The 24090-nt window shown below is 54.8% G+C and overlaps 1 protein-coding gene across 3 annotated transcripts in view; it reads right to left on the bottom strand.

Annotated features, from left to right (window-relative positions):
- Nucleotides 1-24090, bottom strand: part of ARID3A (AT-rich interaction domain 3A) — a 36916-nt gene that overhangs the window by 10680 nt on the left and 2146 nt on the right. For all 3 annotated transcript variants that reach the window (XM_090289124.1, XM_090289125.1, XM_090289123.1), the window contains exons 2-4: nucleotides 21742-22372; nucleotides 20369-20693; nucleotides 1346-1418 (exon numbers count right to left, since the gene is read on the bottom strand). In XM_090289124.1, coding sequence (XP_090145250.1) covers nucleotides 1346-1418; nucleotides 20369-20693; nucleotides 21742-22121 — 778 coding nt within the window. In that variant the 5' untranslated portion in view covers nucleotides 22122-22372. The remainder of the gene's footprint in view (nucleotides 1-1345; nucleotides 1419-20368; nucleotides 20694-21741; nucleotides 22373-24090) is intronic.

The following is a 24090-nucleotide window of genomic DNA, read 5'->3' as shown; positions in this document are numbered from 1 at the left end:
CCCTGGCTGGGGCTGGGCTGAATGATAACACGATAACATGAGAGGGGCCTCTACCCCAGGACTGGGTCTGAATTCTTCTATCCTGGCACAGGAGGGGTTAACTCAGAGGCTGCAGCCCCCTCCCCTTTCATCTCCTTCCCTTCTGGGCCTGACTGGGCCTGGCTAGGCCTGTGTTTACAGAAGCTACTGGTGAGGGAGGGGCAGGCAGAGGCCCAGGACAAAGCAGCTGGGGCCTGGCCCCTACAATGGCCCCAGTGGACCCTGCAGCTCCTGCCAGCCCCCCCCCCCCTTTCCTGCCTCTGTAGCTCAAAGGCCATGTTCCCTCTCCGGGCCTCAGTTTCCTTCTTTGAACAGCAGCATGATAACAACTGCCCAGGGGGGCTGTCCAAGGGTCAGAGGAATGAACCCCACCCTGTAGTGGGCATTCCTAGGACAGATGTGGTGTCTCTGCCCTGTGGCAGCTCTGAGCTAAGGGTGACATCCATGGGCAGGGGACCTCTGGGAGCCCCCTGGTTGCTCCTTGTTCTCTCTGAGCCTGGCTCACTCCAAATGCCCCTGATGTCCTCCAGTGTCTGGGCTCAGTTTTCCCATCCAGACACTCATCCACACCAGTCCCTACTCCTCATGTCACTCTTCTCAAGGCCCACACATGTCCTGGTTAGTGTCTATTTCACCCCAGACCAGGGGGAAATGAGGGCACAGTATACTGTTGTATATTGTTGGTGCTCAATAAATACAGCCCTGCACTCAGTATGTTTGGGGCATTTCCAAAAGTGGGGGCTGTTCGTGGCCCATCTTACAGATAGGGGAAGTAGGGCCCCTGTAGGAGCAGGGGAGGGGCTGGGGCACCAGTAGGTACCCTAGGCCATGAGAGCTGGAAGCCTGCGTGGGGAGATTCCGTCCTGTTGCTCCAGCACCCACATGTCTACCTGTGAATCCAACCCCACTGTCCACAGGCCAGCCCCACCCTACTGTGGGGGATCCTGGGAACCAGGAACTCATCATACCCTGTGTCTCAGCATCAAGGGAGAGAAAGCTTGGACTGTCAGTTCTGGGTGGTGTCCTGAGACAACTCCCCCTACACCCTGCAAGGACTTACCCCTTAGGCTTCCACAAGTGTGCCTCCGCTATCAAGCTGTGCTACGCCCTCAGACACCCACAGCAGGATGGTGCCTCTTCCCTTAGACCCCACATGGCACAGCCATGTGTCCTTTCTGACACCTCTTGGATGCCTCCAGCCACAGGAAATTCAATGCCACTCTGACATACCTGCCTCAGGCTGAGGCTGGCAGGGTCCCCCTTCCTCGTACCCATTTTCCACCACTTCCCAGAGGGTAGGCCTCACCTCGCTTCTGCATGAAGCTGAACAAGTCATCCAGGAACTCCTTCCTCTTGGGGTCCCCATCCAGTTCGTAGAGCTGTGAGGGCAGGTAGGGGACTGGTTAATTGATGCCAGAGCTTGGGCGTGGGCACCATGTCTCTATCACAAGGAGGGCCAACCAAGGGGGCTGTTGGCAGGAATAGGCACTGGGGGTCCCAGCCCTAGCACTCCCGAGTCCAAGCATCTCCCAAAGCCCCACCAAGCAGATGATGAATCTGCCTTTCACTTTCAGATGAGGACAGATTATCTGGATGAGTCTCAAAACAACAAAGGTTTATCCTCCTATAGTTCTGGGGCCAGAAGCCAGAGACCAAGGTGTGGCAGGGCCAAGCTCCCTGCTAAGGCTCCAGGGAGAGACCGTCCTGCCTCTCTCAGCTTCTGGCAGCTCCAGGTTTCCCTGGGCTTTTGGCTTCATCAACCCAGTGTCTGTCTCTGTTGTCATGTGGCTCTGCTCTGTGTCTAAATTCCCCTCTTCTCGTAGGATGCCTGTCACTGGATTTAGGGCCACCTCACCTCATCTCAATGCTTAACTAATGACATCTGCAAACAGCCTATTTCCAAATAAGATCCTGTTCACAGGGACTGGGAGTTGGGTTTTAAACACTTCATTTTGGGGGACACAATTCATCCTAGACACACAGCGCCCACACATGTCATTGCCATCATGATGCATCACGACCCTGTCCAGTGAGTCACACACACACTGAGGCACAGAGAGGCAGGCAGGAGACTGAAGTCCTGGACTGCTGGGGACTCTCAGCCCAGACTACCCTGAGCACCGGCTGCCTGAATTCACCAGACATTGAAGGAGGGGAGAGGGCCTCTGTCTGGGGTTTGAAAGGCAGGGGGTCCTCCACCCCATTGACTATTACCTCCCAGGTGCTGGGGTGGGGGGAAGCCGGTAGAGATAATTAGAGAGTGAGGTTGGGGGAGTGCAATTGGCTGAGGAGGATCAGCACAAATAGCAGGCTTCAAATTAAGCTTCAGGGAATACAGCATCCTGCAGCCTGGACACAAGAGAATCAGGACTGTGGGGGGCCTTGAAATCACCAGTTAGCCCCAGCTGGGCTGGAATAATCAATCACTGGGGCCTGAGAGTGCCCCAAGATCCAGCTCTTGTGGCTGGGTCATCCTGGGCCATCCTGGGAGATGAGATTGTCAGGGCCAACCACTCCTCAGACATTCTGCTCCTCTCTGGGCCTCAGTTTCCCCATCTCTAAAATGGAGACAAACTGGGGACTCCAGGGCAAGGGCTTGGGGAGACAGGAGCCCACATCTGTGTGGTAAAGGCAGTTCTCCATCCTGCCCCGCCAGGCTGGCTGGCCACATTCCTGTGCTCATTTATGGCATCCAGGGAGGCCCATATTTTCCCCTGCCTGAAGGGTGTGAGCCCTGCAGGTGGACCTTCCATGGGCATACTCACGCCAGGTCTCATCTGTCCACTCCCTGCTCACATGACATAACACCCCTGTGTGGGTCTCCTCCCCACTCTCCTCTGGTTCACACACGTCCCATGTCTGTCTGCCCTGTAGGACATCAGGGATTTTGTCTATTTTATTGCCAGTGTCTAAAAGGTAGCTGAGCACACAGCAGTTGTGTGATAAATGCTAGGTAAGTGAACCCTGATTTCTCAGCAGCAAGGTGGGCCCAGCTAGGCAGAGAGTGAGGTCAGACAGACTTGGGGAATTGGCAGACGCCCCAAGTCACACCCACCCAAAACCTCAGAAGGGGGCCTCTGCAGATGTCATTAGTTAAGATGAGGTCACACTGAAGTAGGTGGCCCTAATCCGATGACAGTGTCCTTATTAAAAGATGAGGGACACAGACACAGAGAAGAAGGCATGTGGGGACAGAGGCAGAGACTAGGGTGATGGGGCCACAGGTCCAGGAACAGGGGAGCCCCCAGTAGCTGGAAGAAGCAAGAAGGACCCTCCCTAGAGCCTCCAAGAAGTACGACCTTATGACACCTTGAGTTTGGACTTCTGGCTCCAGAATGTGAGAGGATAAGTTGTTCTATGCTGCCCAGTGTGCAGTCACTTGTCATGGCCTGGAAACTCACTCAGCATGTTCTCCTTTGATATCTCAACCTAGGTAGAGGAGAGCCCATGCTGCCTAAATTCCTTCTCCAGGCTCGGCCCCCACAATACCTCAGTGCTTCTCCTGCCTCAGTTTCCTCCTCTTGAGGACATTGTGCAATAAACACAACAGCATCACCCTTACCACCTAGAACCATAACAAGCCCCATATTCGAGGCTCAGGATGGAGACCAGCTGCTCCATGACCCCTCAGCAGAGGTGGCTGGCTGGCTCAGTGGAGCCAGGGGGGTAGCTGTTAACCCCTAGGCCAAATGGTGGGCAGACCCTCGTCGGGGCTATGGCATAGTATGAGGCCATAAAGGGGATGTGTGGTGAAAGAGCCAGCTTTAATAGCTGTGTCATGGGCAGCTGACAACAAAGCCAGGCAGTAAAGGCCGCTCTAGCTTTATGGGGCTCTGGCCCCAAGTTCCGCACCCCTGTGGCGTGTGTCCCGCCCTGGCCAGCTGGCTGAAGGCCTCAGGATGAGGGAGCTGGAATGGTGTTCAGACCCTTGTGGGCCAGTGGGCCGGGCTGCCTGTCCTCACAAAGCTCTCGAGTCAGTCACCCTGATGGGCCATAACACATCCTTCGCCACACCCCAACCTCAGTCCAGCCTGAGTTCTCTGGCTGGAGCCCTGCCCCTCTCAAGGTGCACAAGGAGGTGCTGAAATCAGCCACCAGACATACTCAGGCCTGCAAACCCAGGGCTAGAGACTGGGCCAAAACTACAAACCCCTCCTCGAGGCTGAGGGCTGAGATAAGGCTCCTCTCTTCTCCTGGAGACCTGATTTCCTTGGGGCCAAGTGCCAGGCACTGAGAATGAGTCTCACCCTGACTCCTGTCTGATTATAAAGATACCACCCCCTGCAGCCCACAAGGTCCCACAGACCCTGCCAGGCCCCATGCCATCTCAGCTGTCACCCGACCACTTGGGGCTTCTCAAACCCAACAGGCAGTTCTACCTCTCACCTTTGCCCTGGCAATTCGACCCCCGGACAGTTCCTTTCCCAGCTCTGCCCCAGCTGGCTTCCACTTCATCCAGCTCCCCAGCTCAGCTCAGATGTCATCCCCACAAAGGGCCCCAACCTCCCTGAAAGAAGCCTTCGCCCTCAGATACCTCAGCCACAGCCCCATCTCTCCCAAGCACTCTGCTCTTACTTGGAATATGTTTCCTGATGACCGCTGTGGCCTTGCTCATTCCCACTCTCTCCTCCCTAACCTCCGTGTCACCCAAAGCACATGGATTCACACCTTGGTCTGGTTCCCTGTCCATCTGCCCCAGCAGAATGTCAGGGCATTTACGTCTTGTCTCCAGGGTCTAGACACTCATTAAATGGATCTGAATTCCTCAGCGTTGCATGATGACAGGGATACTCATCCTTTCTCAAATCCAGAACCGCAGGAGCCAGGGCCATACTGGGTGAGTTTTGTCCCCTGCTAGCTTCACTTCCTGCCCTGTGTCCCTGTGCCCATCCTGCTCTTCCCAGGCCTTAGCTTGTTTAGTTGCGAAATGGGTGCAAAAGCTTAAGAATGTGAGATGTGGACGTGAGAGCCTGGGTTGGAGGCACCCACAGGTGCTCCCTAAGTGCACAGCTCCCTTCTCCTCTTCTACCTGCAGGTGGGGTCACTGGGACACACATAGCCCTGGCCCCTCTGCCTGTAGTGGCGGCAGTGGGGCTTGATCCAGTGATGGAGTCCATCCATGAATTACCAAGGCTAGGCTGACCATGTATCCATCTCCTCCCTAGCACCAATCACTTCAGGAAGGAAAAACTGAGGTTCAGAGTGGGTGGGGCACAGCCTGCCCCACCCCCCAACACACACACACACACACACACTTAACAGACAGAGAGGCTTTTCCAGGAAGTCTGAGCATGACCCTCCCCTGCCCTACAGTCTTCCATGGCTCCCAGAACCCCCACCAAAGACTTCACTTCACCTTCCTGCCCTCACCTACCTCTGCTCCAGCCCCTCAGGCCTGTCTCCACTTTTTGAGCAAAACAAGCACCCTCGCTTGCCTCAGGGCCTTGCACTGGCTGTTCCCTCTTCTGGAATGCAGTTCCCCAGACCTCTGCAGAGTCAGTCCCTCCTTCCTGCCCAGGAGCCCTCCCCCAGCCCTTCCTCACCCTCTGACCCCTTCATCTGCTCTCATTTCCTTCTGAGCGTTTTGCACAAAGAGTTCACTCCACTGGTCCTGACACTCCCTTTGCTCGAGGCTCAGCCTATGTGTCGGGGGGAGGGGACAGAGGTGCTGGGGACCCACTGAGGGACATCACCCCCAAGGAGGAGACACTGGGCAGCGAGGTGAGGAAGAAAATAAAGCCAGGAGGTCTCAGGGCTCAAGTGGGGGCAGGAGGTAAGCAGGAGTAAAAGTGAGGTAACCACCCTCCCCAAGGGTACGGTGGGCAAACAGGAAATTCTTGTTTGTGGCCAAACTGAGCATTTTCACCGCAGCCAGGCAGGTTATACTGCTGACCAGGCTGAGATGACCTCTCTGCCCCACCCCCACTGTGAAGCTGAGGGGGTCCTTTGGAGTGAAAGAGCTCACACTAGTGTGGGAACTACCCCCAAGCCCGCCAGCCTGGAAGAGGGGAGGAAAGGCCACTAGCAAATCCACAAAGTGACATGTGGGGACGGAGGGCGACACCAAGGCCCAGCACACAAGAGGGCTCCTCCCCAGGCACTGCTGGGCCCTATGAGAAAGTCACATTGCCAGAAGGCCCAGCCTGGGCAATGGGGCACCAGTTCCCCAGCCTGCTGCAGGGGCGCAGGGGCAGTGTGGGCCCTTAGGGGCCCAGGCTATAAAGAGAGAGCCTGCAGGGCCCCTGGGAGGACCTTTGCCCCCTAAACAGTGTCTGCTCAGGCCCCCTTCCACCACCCAAGTGGCTCCAAAGTCCACAGGGCCCCACCTCTAGAAGAGGCCACTGGGCCAGCAGAGAGACCCAGGGAGTGAGGCTGTTGTCCTTGGAAGGCAGAAAACCGAGGAACTGCCCTAGTGCCCAGCATCTGGGGACCAATGAGCCATGGAGAAGGACAACTGTCTCTGTAGCAAACAAGGATATGGCAGAGATGCTGAATATGGGAAGCTTTTAAAAAAGCATAATTTAGTACCGTCAATGTAGCTTATAGGAAATCAGAGAAGTGTGTCTGTCTCCATATCCAGAAGTGGGCTTGCAAATGCTCAGCTCGGGCAGGTATAGACCTGAGCCGGCATCACCTGTGTGCCTGGCAAGACCTCCTTGGGCATTCCTGGACCACTGAGAGTCAGAGGGGAAGGACAGATACCATCGCAGGGCAGGAAAAAGGGGACCATAACAGAACCTTGGCTGCCTCAGAAGGGTTCTGTGAAGGGAGGAGGGACGGGTGAAGGAGTGAGGAAGCCTGAAAGCTGGGCTGGGTTCAGGCCAGGAGATTTAGTGCTTAATCTCACCAAGTTTTTCCTGAATTTTTGAACAAAATATTTGTGGAGCTGAAATTCATATAACATAGAATTCGTCATTTTAAAATAAACAATTCAGTGCCATTTAGTACATTCACTATGTTGTGCAACCACCACCTCTAATTCCAGAACATTCCATCATCCCCTCCCCCTCCACAGTTTCTGACCACTACTAATCCACTTTCTGTATCTGTGGATTTGCCTGTTCTGGACACTTCACATGAATGGAATCACTCACAGTGTGTCCTTTTGTGTCTGGCTTCTCTCACTGTGCATCATGTTTTCAAAGTCCATCCACATTGTAGCAAGTGTCAGTGCTTCACTCCTTTTCATGGCTGAGTAATATTCCAGTGTGGATGGGTCATGTTGTGTTTATCTGTCCATTAGCTGACAGACACTGAGTTGTTTCTACCTGTTGGCTGTTGTGAATTATGCTGCTGTGAGCATGTGTGTAAAATCTCACCTATTTTAACATCATTTGGGTTTAGACAAGAATTGATTCACTGTAATAACTCCTATACGAAAAATGAAACTAGAATGAAATGAAGTTGAGAAGGTGGCAGGCTGGTTTTCATCTCCTAGTTCCCATAAAACACCCAAGAGCAACCAGGATGGTGGATGACACTTCCTCTTTGTAGCCTCCCAGGGTGGAGGTTCTGAGGGGCTTTCATATCTTTACATCAACAGCAGGCTGTATCTCCCCTGCCCAGAAGCCAACTGTGGCTCCCTCAGGAGAAAGTCCAAACTTTCAGCCTGCCAGGCCCCAAGTCGGCTGGCCCATTAGGTCTCCACCTTGTTTGTCCCCATGCTCACTTTACTCCAGTCACACCTGCCTCCTCACTTCTCCCTGCACCCAGTCCTTCCCTGAGGCTTTTGCCTTCGCTGGTCTGCTCACCAAGAGTCCCTCTCCTCCAACCTTAGTTTCTCAGGCCTGCTGCTCTGACCCCCAAACCAGGCCAGTGCCTCCAGGAACATGCCAGCATCTGTCATGGTCCTGTGATTATGCATTTATTTTGGGATGGTTTCCTCTTGTCTTTCTCCCCACCCAGATAAGAACCCCACCCAGATAAGAAACCCCAAGGGCACAATTGGGGTGTTTGGGTATAGGGCAAAGGCCCTGATCTACAGCAGGTTCCCATGAATGAAGGAAAGGGAAGAGAGAGCACACTTAGGCTCTTTTGACTTGAGTCTGTTCTCCTCTGAGGTCCCCTCCCAGCAGCTCCCTGTCTGCCCACTGATAAAAGCCCTTCCTCACATTAGGGGGCACTGGTGAGGCCCTTTGCGGCTGCCTAACTGAGATGACTCAGCACTCACAGCAGTTGCCAGCCCCAGGTGGGCTGGGAGTAGCCTCCCTAGGGGCCCCTCCACCTCCCCCATTCACAGAAACGCCCACAGCTGCTGGAGGGAGGGGATAGGTGGGGCAGCACCTCACAGCCCCCTGTACCTGTGCTGTGATCAGAGGAACTGAAGTAGGCAGAGGGCTCCCTGTAAGCTCAGTGACCAGGTTCACACCAACCACCTGCTAAGTGCTTGATCTGCCCTTTCCCACGTGCATCGGGCACGTGGCCCGTCGGAGGACGGGGCCCAGTGTGCCCACTCCTCACCCAGCAACATGAGGCCCAGAGATGGCAAAGATGAGCCCTGAGGCCAGGTCTTGCTCCCTCCCATGGAGATCCCAGAGCAGGGACAAATGGTCAGACAAACAGATGAATAAATAAAGTAGGACTGGAGCTCAATGGGGCTGCAAGGGGAGGTCATTTGGGGCAAAAGAACCTGGAGTCTGAAACCCTCCCTGTCTGCACCTCAGGCCTCAGTTTACCCATCATGGGGTGGGGGTGGGCGACATTATCAAGAAGCTGTCACCGCCACCTCTCTGAGGGGCAGCAGGACTCCAGCCCTCAGAAGGCCAACCCAGGCAGGCAACTGGGGGTTTTGAATTTGAGACTTCTTTCCTGTTCTGGAAACTCCCAGGACACAACACAGAGGAGGTAGAGACCAAGAGAGAGCTGTCAGCCCACAGGGTTTGGGCTAGGACAATGTGTTCTGCAGCCATTACTGAGCACATGTATGTCAGGCCTGTGCTGGATGCTGAGGATGCTATGTGTCCAAGAGAGATCCAGGTGCCCCTTGGGGCCCAGGCCAGTCGAGGAGATGGTCAGTGAGAGGGAGGCCTGTGGGAGCTGGGACCCGTGAAGGATGGGGGAAGGGCAGAGTTTATCGCTGTAGGGGCTTTAATCAATATTCAGGGGACCTCAGACCCTTCCCAGGAGTCCCCATCCCATGCACCTGACCCGGGGGGCACCCCTGCTGGCCACTCAGCCCTTTCGCTTCCTGTCAGCACTCCAGGCAGGGCCTCCTACACACAGATGCTGCAGGGGCCCCACCAGGCTTAAAGGAAATTGGGGAAGTGATTCTGGGCAGGGCAGAAACATCTGTCCGCTTGGGCACCCTTCCCCAATCAGCCAAGTGTCCTTTCTCTGAAAAGACACAACACCCACACCCACAACAGAGATATTAATATAAAGCATCAGAAACGAGTCACAGATTGAACATATGAAGGAGCATCTTTCTGGATTTCCAGAATGCAAGATTCCACCCTGACCCTAAACCCTCTCCTTTTCTTCCAATCAGCCTTGTATGTCACCTGGGCCACCTGTGAAGTGGGCAGGGGTGCACCTGGGTATCCAGGTGTAGATGAGGGACTCATGGGAATCAGGGTGTGCAGGCAGGAGGGTCTGGTTTCAGGAAGATGGCCGGGGGCGGGGACAAGAGGAACCACCTTAATAGCTGGACAAAGCTAGTCACCCACCAGCCCCATGTCACAGTGGGGAAACTAAGGCACACAGGGGATACCAGCAGGCCCGGCATCCGGGATGCACCTAGGAAAGAGATCAGCAGAGACACTTCTAGGAAGCGGTGCAGAGAGGTGGCTGTCGCATGCTGTCATGCAAATGACATGCAAATCCAGGTGGCCTCCTAACCACCTGGGAGCCCCCACCCACAGGCCTGGCCACTACCCAAGTTGTACTGCACTTCACAGATAGGGAAACAGAAGCACTGAGAGAAAACCATGGAGATGGACTCAAACCCAGACCAAGCCCAGAGTCCCCCCGCTCTGCTGGAATGACTGCAGACTGCTCCGGCCTCATCAGCCTCACCAGGTTGGGAAGGGATCCCCGCCCCAAAGCGCTTCACACTCAGGGACCTTGGGCGAATGCTTCAGGGTCAGCAAACCCCAAATCCAGAATCTCCCTCCTCCCCCTCAGCAATTACTAATCTGATGTTCCAGTGTGCCCTTGCAGCATTTCACACCAGGGGTCCAAGCCTACACAACCCAAATGTGATAGTCTCATGATCCTGCCTGGGCACTGGCTTGGAGATACCTCATGTCCAAGCCCTGAACCTAGGGCCTGGCATCCAGGAATTACAAATCCTGTCTTAGGTATCCTCAGAATGAACCAGCCCTGTTTCCCTGCAGCAGGGCCCCAGGGTAGCCCTGGAACATGCCAGAAGGGACTTTCCTAGTGGTTGGAGCTGCTCAGAAAGGTCTATTTGGCTAGGGAGTGAGATCCCCATAGCTCCCGGCCCAGGTTCTCTGAACAGGAACCCAGCCAGTACCAGCAGCTTCAGGAGTGGGAGGCTAGGGTAGAGGTTGCCATGCTGCCTCAGCCAAGCTGACCAGGTCCCCACTGTCAGCAAATATAGCAGGAAGAAATGGGGTTGTTCCCCACCTCCCATCCAGGAGTCAAGAAGAAGGGGGTCCGGTGGGCTCAGGGCCTGGAGTCACCACTGGGCACAAGCAAAGAAGCCTTTGCCAGACCCTAGGCCAAGGGCAGGACAACAGGAACTGCATACCCCGTGGTGGTGGCCAGCAGGAAAGGGACCCCCACTCTTAGAACATCCCCACTTCCTTCGGGATGCCAGCTAGGCAGCCCTGGCAAGTACATGGCTGGCACCCACAATGTCCTGCCCCTCCTCCACCAGGACACTAAGTAAATGCTAACAAATAACAATGACAATGAAATGCCAACAGCCAGTGAGCTGCACCCCAGCTTGGCTGGGCTCCACCCCTGCATTGTGACGGCAAAGAAATGAATAACCCAGAGGTGCCTTCAGGTCCCATTTCCTTTCCAAGAAGCAGGTACCCATCAGCAGTCACTAGAGGGGATGGGGAAGGAGCAGGTAGGCTGATGGCTGAGCAGAAAGGCAGCCACCAGGGTGGGGAGAGGCTGGCACCCATGCACAACTTGCCAGCCCAGGGGCAGCCTGAGAAAGTGGCAGTTGAGGAGGCATTATGAGGGAACAGAAGGGCAGTGTGGGGGGAGGTGGGATACAGAGAGAAAGAGACAGAGAGACATGAGGGAGAGACAGTGAAACCAGGAGGCTCCATGACCAGGTAGACTTGGTCAGGGTCCCAGCCCCCTGGCTGTCCCCTTGTCTCCCAGCCCCCATCAGAGGACCTGACCCAGCCTAGATCCTGGGAAAAAATTCATGGAGCTGGTCATAGAAGGGGGGGTAAAATGAAGAACAGAAAGGGAAGCTGGCCCCTGCCTGGTCCACAGCAAGAGCTCTTTAATGTTAGGCGCCAGGAGCCTGGGCAGATGCCCTCCAGGTGAGGGCCTCACAAGCCCAGAAGATCCACATTTGTAGTGATGGGCTCATATCCCTGTGCGGGGTAAGGGTTTGGGAGCACAGCCTAACAGGGCAGAGGCTAGGGTGACCTTGGGGACCCTCAAAGACCCCTCATGGGGTAGAAAGAGAATGGGACATAGCACTGGGACACACAGTCACTCCCAGCCACTCCAGCGTGGACAGAGATGCCTAGGCAACCCCCAGAAGACTAGCAGAACTCACACACACATCCTGGACAATCCCACCCAGACAGAAACCCCCAACCCCCCAGCCCCACGCAGAGAAGCCCCACGGCCCCCCAACTGGACCTCTATGTGGCCATGGACACCCAGACCCTCCTGATGTGCCCATTGCCCTGCCTACCCTAATGTGGTCTCCTAACACACACATGGACACACCCCTCCACCCAGACAGACACACAAACACAGACACACCCTTGCTTACTGGCTCAAAGATAATGGACCCAGACAGCTTGCCCTTGGCTGCCTCACCCACCTGGCCCACTGGGCCCCACACTCACACCACCATGCTGCCAAAGAGATGACAGCCACTTCTGTCTGTTTTCTTCACAGATGCGCCACCTGTGCCCGGAATGGGAGCTCGTACACAGCAGATACTCATACATGCTTGTGAAAGGACCAGGCTCAGACACATGCACACAGGTGCACAGCCTGGCTTTCCTGCCTAAACACAGTCCCATGACCTCATGGTGGGACAGTCGGGGTCCTCTTGACCAAAACCAATCCCCAAAGCTGTAGGCATGGAGGCAACCCACGTCATGGCCAAGTCCCAAGTCAGGGACCCAAACCCAAATCTTCTTCAGGTTTTGAATTATTTCCTGTGCAGGGAAGAAAGCAACAGAACCTGACCTTAAAAAGCAATTCATTCTCTCATAGTTCTCAGGCCAGCCATCTGAGATCGAGGCGTTAAGGTGTCAAAGGGCCCAAGGCTCCAGGAGAGAGTCCTTCCTTCCTTTCCCAGTTTCTTGGGACTCCAGCTCCCTGGGCTTGTGACCATGTTGCCCTGATCTCTGCCTTAGTCTTCGCGTGGCTGTCTCCCTGTGTGCCTGTGTGTGTCTCCTCTTCTTATAAGGACACCTGTCCTTAGATTTGGACCTCACTCTACTCCAGTGTGACCTCATCTTAACTATTTTATCTGCAAAGACCCTATATCAACATAAGGTCCCAATCTGAGGTTCTGGGTAGACATGAGTTTTGGGGGAAAATCATTTACCCCTTGACAGGTTTCTTTCTGGAATGTAAATTTTTACTCATCCCTTTTCCTTCATCTAGAGGGATAGGGGTATATCCCTGCAGCCGCAAGGCCTGCAAGGGTGGTGAGCAGTGCTGACTTTATACCCTCCCTGCCCCCACCCCTCAGCCCCAGGAGACCCCGCCAGCCCTGACCACCGGGCAAGGCCGAGTCCTGAGCTGAGGTCTTCAATAGGCAGATTGGTTACCATTTAACCCTGTGACCCCCAATTGTCCTCCGGCTGCAAGTAGCCAGGAGGGGAGAAAAGGGGCGGTCTGCATCCCGCCCCCATTTGTGCCCACCCACTGGCTAGCCTTCTCTGAGCAGGCTTGGAGTACAACCTGACATGGTGACAGCATGTGTGTTGGGGGCACTGGGCAGTCACAAAGGGTCAGGGGGTACTCTTCCACATCACTGCAGGTGGTGCTAGCTCTGGGGATCAGAAAATTTAGGGCATTGAAGGGTCTTTGTATTAGGCAGGGAAACTGGGGCACAGAGTGGCTGAATCCTGCATCAGAGAGGGAGCATCCCTACTTAAAAGCACACAGCACATGAGGAAAAGAAGGAATCAAGCAGGGTGGTGGGAGTCCCCCACACCTCAGGGCTCCCTGGGGCTACGTAAGCAGGCAAGAACAGCTGACCTGCTCCTGTGCGGTCAATGTGTACCACTGATCAGGGGACTTGACTTTCTGGCTAATGGTTAATGGGCCCTACTGAGACCTCAAGCTTCACGGGGCAGGGCAAGCCCAGTGATGGTGTGCATTCAAGGCTCAAACACAGGCACAAGTGGAAGCTGGCCATGCATATGTGTTTGTAGATGCCCCCCCACCCCCGCACACAGCCATGTGCAAAGACAGCCATAAAAGACTGTCACCCCATCACATATAGACACAAGGAGCGCTCAAGGCAACAGAGTCAGCACACTCTGGGATACACAGGACCAGCCAACCCCAAGTGCGTCCGAACCCCAGGACACACTCAGTTGACATGTCCACATAAGTTGAAGACACGTTGCATGGTATGCTCATGTAGACATATACACAAGGGCAGAATGGGTCAGACATCTGGACGTGAGCAGGTGCCCAGAATGACAAAATACACCTAAAAGATGCTGTAGATGGGTCCCTGTGGCACCAGAACATCCACACATGTGCAACAGCCACACACCAGCAGAAGCGTGGATTACACACACACAGAGGGTCTCAAATGCCCCTGGTGCCCCAGCTTTGGCAAACACAGACTCTGACACTCACAAGGTCCTGGGAAGAAAGGACATCCCAGCCCATGAAACCATGAGCTACTGCCATATCCCCACACCCACGTGCACACTTCCACACCCACACCAGCAAGTGGGCCCCCACGTGGCTCACCCACTCCCATCCCCTGATGGGATGCCGAGCGAAGACACTCTGCCTGCCAGGCACCGCTCCCTCCATCAGCCGCGTGTGTTATTAGAGAGCGTGGGGTGTGGCTGGGCACTTGGCAGCGGCCACCAGGGTGGGGAGCTGGCGGTGGGCGTGGGGCCAGGCCACAGTGGCAGTGACCCCATGGTGGTGACCCTGCGGCTGGGTGACAGCATAGGGGCCAGATAAGGTTCTTCCGGCTGAGTCAGTGCGGTTCCCAGGGCTGGCACGGGCAGGGGCATAGTGCCAGCGGCTGGCGGGTGAGCACCCTCCCTGCGCCTGCCACGGCCGGCTGGCTCTGAGCCAACAGCCACAGCAGCTTTGATGAGGCAGGCATTGCCCTAGGAAGGGAGGGTTGGGCTCCCCAGGGGCTTCCCAATACCCTTCCCTGCCTCTTCGCACATGGCCCAGGGCTCCTGGTGCCTCAGGAAGACACCTGGTGCTGGAGCTGGCTTCCAGGACCCATAGGACTTGGCTCCTGGCCCACCCTGTCTCCAGCACACCAGATGAACATGGCTGGGCTCAGAACACAGTGTGTGACCTGGCCTTTGCCCAGGCTATGCCCTCTCCCTGGAATACCCTCCTTCACTGAAAAAAATTCTAACTCATTCTCTTCCCCTGGTCCCAAAGGCCCAGCTATAGTGCTGACCTCTCACTCCTGCCTGGCCCATGGACCCCAGAAGGGTCCTCTCAGCATCTCTCCCCATCCCCAGCCCCAAACCCTGCCAGGGTCCCCTTGAGCCCACCTCTGGTTTGCCCTAATGTTCTGCCCACCCCTTCCCTTCCCCTTTATGCTTCTGCCACACTATTCCAAGAAGCAGCCTCTACCCTTCTCTGTCCATCTGGCAAACTTTTACATATCCTGCAAAGCCCCCATGCCAATGCCCCTTCTTCTGGGCAGTCTTCCCTTCAATCTGCTTCCTTTAGGCCAGCCCTGACCCCCTAGAAGGCTGGGAATTCCCTAGACTGGGGGGACACCCAGCAGGATAAAGAAAATGTCTGCCACCTCCTCCCTGAGCTCCAGCAATTCCAGCTTCCCACTCCATCCCACACTGCCCCAAGCAACTTTGGTGAGCCCAGTGTTGTTTACAACAGGGAAACAGAGAAGACCAACACACTCGTGTCAGCCCCACAAGGGAACTCTGTACTGTGCTAATAAGAACCAGGCAACTCGGGACATTCTGATACAACAGACAGGACGCTGAGGGATGACGACATGAAAACACCTGCAAAAAGTAGTGTGTCCAGCACAGCGTTGGGTGGAACCATCGAGACCCCTGACAGGTCACATTTCTGGGCATAAGTGGGTAGAGATAGGCCTGGAAAAATTATGGCTGATAACGGTCGGGGGAGGGGCTGCCGATCTCGAGCCTCAATGGAATCCTTCTGTATTCTCTCCCTATGAGAATGGTGTCTAGTGTTACTTCTGAAAACAAAAATGGACTTTAAAATGTATGTAAGTGTATTTTCCTTAATTCAAAAGATCTAAGTGAGCTGAAAGGACTAGGGAGAAAAAAAAAGTGCCCCTAGCCTCTTGTGAGGACGCATCTGGGGTCCATGGCTTCCCCTCCCAGATCCCGAACCCATATCCAGGGTTACCCGTAGGGCCACCCATGTTAGAGAGGAGCCTGACAACCCTAGAATAAAATGGGCCCCAGGAGGCCCAGGGACACGAAGCAGCCAGACAGGAGCCACAGCAATGGTAAGTAGCCTGCTGGGGCTGCTGGTGGCTTTCTGTTCAAGTGCTCCATGTCCAGGTGCTGAGTCTTGGTGCCCCTATGTGAAACCTTGGATTAATTGCCTCAATTTCAGATGAAGGAAACTGAGGCTCAGTGAGGCCACCAGGCCTCCCCTAAACCCATTAGCCAGTTGCTCCCTGCCCCTCACTGGTCAACCCACACCCCCAGGAATGCTCTGGCGGGTGATGAGGCCAGTGTACCCTGGAATCCCATCACAGCTCTGACACTTCCCCCATGGCAAGTGCCTTGATCACTCTGTGCCTTGGTTTTCTCCACATGCACAACAGGGGCGATGGCAGTTCCTCCCCCGTGTAATTAAGCGACAAGTATTGAGTAAAACTGTCATTTCTACATCTCTTATCTCCTTTACAAGTTATGTGGTGAGCAGATGTTACCTTGGAAAGCAGGGGAAAATATCCCAACATTTAATGCGAATCAAAACCACAGTGAGCCCTGACCAGGTGGCTCACTTGGTTTGAGCATTGTCCCATACACCAAAAGACTGTGGGTTCAATCCCTGGTCAAGGCACATACTAGGTTGCAAGTTCGAGCCTTAATCGGGGTGCATATGGGAGGCAACCAATCAAGGTTTCTCTCTTTCTCTCTCCCTCTCCCTCTTGCTAAAAATCAATAAACATATCCTTGAGTGAGGATTAAAAAACAAACAAACACAACACACAGTGAGACACCACGTGACTCCATCCGCACAGCGGGAAACAGCCATCATCACAAGTGTTGGCAAATATTGGGAGAAACTGGAGCCTCACGCACGGCAGGTGAGATGCAAAATGGGGCAGTGCCATGAACAGCACCCAGCTGCTCCTCAAAACGTTAAACACAGAGTTACCATCTGAACTGGAAATCCCACTCCTATGTGCACACCCAAGAAAACTGAAAACACATTTTCACACAAAAACCTGCATATGCACGTTCATAGCAGCAGGCTTCACAATAGCCAAGAGGTGGAAACAACTCAAGTGTCCATCCATGCAGGAATGAGTAAACACAATGTGGTCCATCACACACTCTGGAATATTACTCAGCCATGAAAAGGAGTGACACACTGACACTCACTACAATGTGGATGGACCTTGAACACCTCATGCTCAGTGAGAGAAACCAGACACAAAAGGCCATAGTGTATGTGATTCCATTTATGTAAAATGTCCAGAACAGGCAACTCTACAGAAAATGGGTTGAGGGCTAAGGGAGACGGATGGCGGTAACTGCTAAGGGGAATGGGGCTCCTTTTTGGGTGATGAAAATGTTCTAAAATTGATTGTAGTGATGGGTGCACAAACTTGTGAATATACTAAAAGTCCAGTGAGTTGCACACTTTAAATGGGTGAATTATATGCTATGCAAATTTTCTATTAATAAAGCTGTTAAAAAATTCCAACATTTTTTTGACTTCTTGAGACTAAGGACTCAAATCCTTAAGCGGTTGAAGATCTGTGATTAAGAGTCTGCCAGAAGCCCTGGCCAGGTAGTTCAGTTGGTTAGAGTGTTGTCCCAATACACCAAGATTGTGGGTTTGATCCCCGGTCAGGGCACATACAAGAAGCAACCAATGAATGAATCAATGAGTAGATCAACAAATTGATGTTCTCTCTCTCTTTCCCTCTCTCTCTAAAATCAATCAATAAATTTTTAAAAAGAAAAAAGTCTGCCAATTTAAAATCTCACAATGGCACTTCCCAGAGCCGAGGTATGGCCATGTTAGTGACAGGAAACCACCAAGATACCACCAGAAGCCATATCCAAGGCCAGGAGGCTGAGATCCTAAGTGCTGCCCATTACATACCCCGATCCCCAGCCAGCGGCTCCAGGGGAGCTGGCCTCCATTAGCACATGCTGTTGGGGCAAGGGGGCCCACAACGGGAGGTTCCAGGTTTTCCAGGAAAGATTCCATGGTCACAAGCCAGCTGCTTCTGGCCCCTCCCTAACCTACCTGTCCCCAGACCTACAGCCGACAGTGGAATTTCAAGGCTGTCAAGGATTTGGGGGCAGAAGTCAGCCCCAGGTCCTGCCAAGACCAGGGAGGAAGAGGCAGTAATGATGCCAAGTGGATGGCTGGCAGCTGGCTTTGATGTGTCAGGAGGGGGTGGGGTAGTGCCAGAGTCAACAAGGTCCCTGACATCTGTAAAGCTGGCTGGGCCCAAGCCACTATTGACACTGGCTGCACAGGTGCCTGGCCAGCTGGGTGGACAGACAGCTCTGGCAGCTGGACCTGCCACAAAAAGGCAAGAATAAGCTCCCAGCAGGCTCCTGCTGGCCCAAAACCCCCTTCAGCCCACTTCATCTCAGAATACAGGCCCATCACCTAGGGGACCCAGTCCAGCAATGTCCAGCGCCTGCGCATGAGCCAAACTGGGTCCCACCTTAGGATATCTCTATGGGCTATTTCCTCTGCCGGGTGCACCATTCTTCCGTGTGTGTGCCTGACTCCTTCTCCTACAGGCTCAACCCAAACATCACATCCCAAGAGGCATCCCCGATTCCCCTGTAAAGACACTGACCACATTCCATGTTGCTATCCATTTACTTCTTTACTGACCTTCTCCACCCACAACAGGGACAAACCATGAAAGTATGTGACACGGGTTCCCTGACCCTCTGGCCTCAGTTTCCCCCTCTGTGACCTGAGCCTGGGTATCCTAAAACATTACCATCATTTTCTGGCCAAGTGGGACGACGACACTTGAGGTTCTTTGTTCCTGACATGCAAAAAGGTCTTTGGGGTCAGGGCTTCTGACCCTTCATTCCCACCTGGCCTGACTACCAATACCCTCCCCTACCGACAATCCCCCCTCCTGTCAGTGTTAGGGCCAGAGAAGCAGGGGTTCTATCAACCTCTGATCCCCCACCAAGGGCTGCACCCTGTAAGGCAGGGGTGTCTGTCCAGCTTTGTACCTCCCCCAGCCTGGGGTTCCCCGAGTGCTGTGTTCAGGGCAGACAGCAAGTATTAGGTGGAGAAATAAATATGACACGCCTACAGTGTGCCTGTCTATGTTATACTGAACTCAGAGGACGTCAGGGCTTCAGAGTCTGCAAAACCTTCTCCCAACACCATGCCTCAATTTTCTCATCTGCAAAACAGGGTGAGCGGTAAACTGAGGCAAGGAGCAGCGTGGGACCATCAGTCCTACATGCAGGTTCAGGCTAGTGTCCACATGCAGGGGGAAGCCAGGACCACTCATGGGACATGACTGGTCTCATTCTAAGGAGGTGACATTTGCTGGATTTCATTCCATCAAAAGGCACCACCATCCGTGTGCCAAAACAAGGCAGGAGGCAAGACTGCCCCACCCAGCCCCTTGGGCAGCTCCCAGGAAGACAAGCATGCTGGGGAATGGGGGTTACTCTTCCTCCCCTCCTTGAAGCCCACTGTGCCTACCTGGAGGGTACCATCCCTCCCACCTTCCCACCTCCTCCATCCCTGTCATTCCTACTACAGCCCCTGGCTTATCCCCATGGGCCCAATTTCCTGTTCTTTACTTCATCTATGAGTTTCCTGATGGCCTGAACTCAAGTCTCTGAGGGCTGCCAGGTCCTGCCATTCTTTTCTCCAAGTGAGGCTGAGAGGGAAGCCACTGGCTTTGGGTCCCCAGAGACCAACATAGGGTGGCCGGGCCTCACCTCCCACTGGGAGAGTTCCACAACTTATCCTGGAGTTGGCATCCGGAGGACAGCTGCCCCAAGGCCACTTCTGTGTGCGAGGGTGTCCACAGCCTGGTGGAGACCCAGCGAGGCTGGGAGCTGGGCTAGGGAAGCCAGGACCTCTCCAGCCACTCCTAGAGGTCCGGGCAGGGCCCAGCTGGCTGAGGATGGAATGCAAGCCCCACTGGCTGCCCCGGCCGCCATCTGGTTTCCATCTGCCCAGCCCAGCTCGGCCAAACTTCAAAGGATGCCCCTCCCGGCCACTTCCTCTGCCTTGGCCCCCCACTCTCGCTCTCGCTCTTGCTCTCGGGAAGGCACCAGAATGGCCTGCTTCCTCCCCGCCCCACCAGAGCCCCAGGGTGCTCAGCAGTCCAAACCAACGTGGCCACCTCCTTCCCAACCAACGGCCTGGGCCTCAGTAAACTAGACTCAAGAGACCAGACCAACAAGGCCCCATATCACCAGGCCACACCCACAACCCATGCCAAGCCAGGTCCAGTTGCACAGCCTTTGCCTGGGCCATTCTCTCCACTCTGAACCCCTCTCCTCACTCTTTTCTGCTTGTCCTTCTGGTGGAGACACCAAGAGCCCTGAATTTCACCCTCCTGGCTCATGTCTCCCATATTCATGCATTTAACAGCCAGCCAGCCCACTATGGGATCTCTAGCACCCAACTTGGCACTTGGAGGAAGCAGGCAAAAGCCAGCCATCAGGCCCAGCTGGAAGGATCCCAGTAACAGCCGGGTGTGCCCCTGTTTCTACAGCCTCCATTTTGACGCATGACCCACCTGCTTGAACTGCTCCTCATATGTCCAGTCCCCGTGGTCAGGAGGCTGTAGCTGTGGTGCCACATGGGCAGCCCCTCCAGGGTGGGCTGGGCCAGTCCCTGGGCGCTCCTGGCCGCCCAGCACCCGGGACCCACCATCACCACCGCGGAAGGCCTGGGGCAGCTGGGCCTTGTGGGGGAACAGGGCTGCAGGGCCCAGGCCAGCAGAGCCTGGGGGCCCAAGCCCCTCCTCATCCTCGTAGTCTTCCTCCTCCTCCTCCTCCTCCTCATCCCCCAAGTCTTCCTCCAGCTCTTCCTCCTCCTCCTCCTCTTCCCATTTCGGTTTCCTGGGGCAGGCAGAGGGCAGAGGTCAGGAGAAAAGGCACCAGCTCACTTCTCCTTGGGGCAAGTCCCGCTCCTAATTCCAGCCAGGTTTCCCTCTCTCCACACAGGAAGGTTGGGCCTCACCTGCCCCAGCTGCTGAGAAGGCCAGTAAGCAGGGTGTGGGCCATAGACCTCTTGGTCCCAATTAGCTTAGACCAACTGTAGCTGACCCTTTGACATAAACCCCAGCCCCTGCCTAGTGCTAACTGGCTCTCTCTCTCCTTGCTAAGCCTTGAAAATGCCAAGCTGGATCCTGCCTCAGGGCCTTTGCTCAGGCTGTTCCCTCCACTAAGCATGCTATTCCAGGCTCCCTCAGCCTTTCCTAGGGACTGTCACCACTTTGCCCATCATTCTAGAAAGTTAATAGTGGCCACAGCCAACCCCCTCCCCAGCACCCTGGCTTCATTTTCTTGGCAGCCCCTATCACATCGCCCTGTTCCTTTGCTTGTTAAAAGGTCTTCCCAGAAAGATCCCACTGGGTTCTTGCCAGTACCCAGCTTAGGGCCCACATTGGACCCCGGTGAAACACAGACCCCAATGAGCCAACCAATGCCCACCCTGTGCAGGTCCCATCCAACCCAGCAAGTCTTCCCTGCCACTGACATTGAATCTGCTATAGTCTCACTGGGCAATTGTTTAAATTAAGATACAGCAGTGTGGTGATTCTGGGGGGGTAGGGGGAGTATAAGGGGACTAAATGGTAATGAAAAAAAATACAATAAAAACAAATAAGTAAATAATAAAATATAAGCTAAAAAAATTTAAGATTAAAATAAAGCTACAAACGCTGATCCTCAGCCATATCCTTGGCACTGGCTATGTTTCACACGTTCAATAGCCATTTATGACTGGTGGCACCCACACCAGACAGTACAGATGGAGAACATATCCACTGTTATCCAGAGAATCTAAAGGGTGGCACTTCCCTGGGGAGTTTTGTCTTGCCCTTACAACTCTGTCCCCTAGACCTAGACACCATTCAGTATGTAAAGCCTGCAGACCCTCACTCACAGGTCATCATCAGAGCCCATGTCCTCAAAGTGTCCGTCGCCTTCAGCATGTCCTGGCGCTTCCCTGTCTCGGCCAGGTGAGCCTGGTTCCCCCTCCTGGGTAGTGTCCTCTTCCTCCGAGCCAGGAGGCCCATCCTCAGAGCCACAGGGGCTGGGTGCAGGTCCGAGGCCAGCAGCAGCAGCCCGCATGGCAGCCAGCGCGGCCATCTGTGCCTGCTGCATTCGGGTGTTCTCCGGGTCTCTGTCCTCATCGGAAGCAGCCCTGGAGAGGGCTGGAGGGCCAGCAGGGGGCTCGGGCAGCAGCGGTTGCCGGGACTCCAGCTCCTGGCGTGCCCGCTGCTGCCGCTGCAGGAGTGTCTCCATCACAGCCTGCAGCTTCATGGCCCTGCGGGCTGGGCCACCCCGGGCACCAGGGGTGGGTGGCAGGGGTGGCCCCTTCGGGGAGGGGTCCCGGCCGCACTGCAGTGTGGGGGTCGCGGGGGAGCCGGGGCAGTGCAGGGTGGCGGGGGGGCAGGGGCTGCTTGGCTCAGACTGAGGGCTGGTGGGGCATGCCAACAGGTGGCACCTCCTTCTCACACTGGGCACGGAGATGCAGCAGCTGGTGTCCAGTTCATTAGTGTATTTGCAGAAACCTGAGGGCAGCAAAGAGACTGTCAAATCACACTGGGCTCCTTAGCTTTATGCTCCCCACTGAGGTTGGACAGCAAAGGCCTCTGAGAAAATCCCTCCCATTCACTCCTAGCAGGGTGCAAACCTGGAAGCCTCCCTGGAGGTGGAGAAGCACACTCTCCCCAACCACCCCTTCTGTCCACCCACCAGTGGGCTGGGAAGCGGGGTTACCCGGCACTAGACTCCTGAGGACCTTGAGGCAGCCCCAAAAAGAAATATGTAGTCACTGACTGCACCTCCCAAGGACCATCGTGGATTATTGCTCCATAAACAGAGCAGGGGGAACAGGACTTTTCTGGCCTCTGATCGGCTACAGCTGGCTGCCAAGCACCAGAGTCCAGGTGGTTTCTGGGTTCTAGGTGCTGATGCCACCTGGCCCAGAGGGCTCCATGTACCCTACACTCTCTCAGGCTAACAGAGACAAAGGCTAGTCTAGACTGAGTGCTTGCTGTACAGAGGTCCCTCTATATTGCGGTTCACTTATCGCAGCCTCACTGTATCGCAGGATTTTAAAAAATATTATATTTAATTATTTATCGTGGATTTTTCCCTGTACCGCAACATGTTGCAGTACTGTATATGTAAGTTGTTAAAGTTAAATAGGTTTAAGAGTGTAGAATAAACGTAAGGTTGCTACTTCGCGGGGGGGGGGGGTCTAGAACGTAATACCTGCGATAAGTGAGGGAATACTGTATATGGGCCCTGAGCTAACCCTTCTCCACTTGTGCTTTCACCCCTAAGCTTCAACCTCTCTGGATCTCAGTTTCCCCATATGCAAAATGGTGCCCTAACTGCACTCACCTCACGGTGCTCAGGCAGAGATGAAGTGAGTTTATGATAGTGAAGAAGGGTACAAAACAGGCACCACAACACGTCAGTGGTAGGGAAGTAGGCACTAGGTTGTCACCATTTTATGGATGAGGGAAACTGAGGCTCAGAGACGCCCTGTTAACTGGGGTCTGAGCACCATCAGAACCTCCTGCACTGCCCCCATGTGCTCTCTGCAGGGGACTTCCCCTGCTCTTTGGGACCCCAAGTAAAACTAACATCCTAGAATGCAATGTGCTCTGTCACTAGCCTGGGGTCCCTTCAGATCACCACTAACAGTAATTGCCAGGGCCCCCAGTGGGCTGTGGAAAGGGATGTCCCAAAACCAGGCACAGTCTGGCTCCACCAAGACAGGAGGACTCAGGTCTCACCTCAGCCCCCAACCCAAGCCTGGGCCACACCCACACCCACCCAAGCGACTAATAAAACAAATGGGTAGAACCCAACAGGCCTAGTGGTGACACCCCAGTTGGTACATCACAGGGATAGTGAGAGGGCAGGAGGGTCCAGGAAGCTGCCCCTAACCCAGCAAGTGAACCCCCCAAAGGCTCTTAAGCTGCTCCTGGGGCAGAACGGTCTCACACTGGAGGGACCAGTGGGCAGAGGCAGAGGCTCCTGGTTCTAGCTGACCCTAGGTCACCCCTGTGGTGACCTGCTAAAAGGAACCTGACTCCACCAAGGAGACTTGCAGTGTAGCCCTCCCCACCTCCCCCAGTCTTGGGAGGGACCCCACAGAGCCACTGTGAGCCCAGTGGCCTTCCATCTCTTCCAGACTAGCCACCCTTTACCCAGACCCCTGGGGCTTTCCTGGGTAAAAGGGCAATGGGGGGGGGAGGAGCAGGTGAGTGGCTCC

This window comes from Furipterus horrens, unplaced genomic scaffold (genome assembly GCF_987537825.1).
Source record: "Furipterus horrens unplaced genomic scaffold, mFurHor1.1.pri manual_scaffold_10, whole genome shotgun sequence".
Classification (NCBI taxonomy): Eukaryota; Metazoa; Chordata; class Mammalia; order Chiroptera; family Furipteridae; genus Furipterus; species Furipterus horrens.
This window is presented reverse-complemented; position numbering and strand designations above follow the sequence as displayed.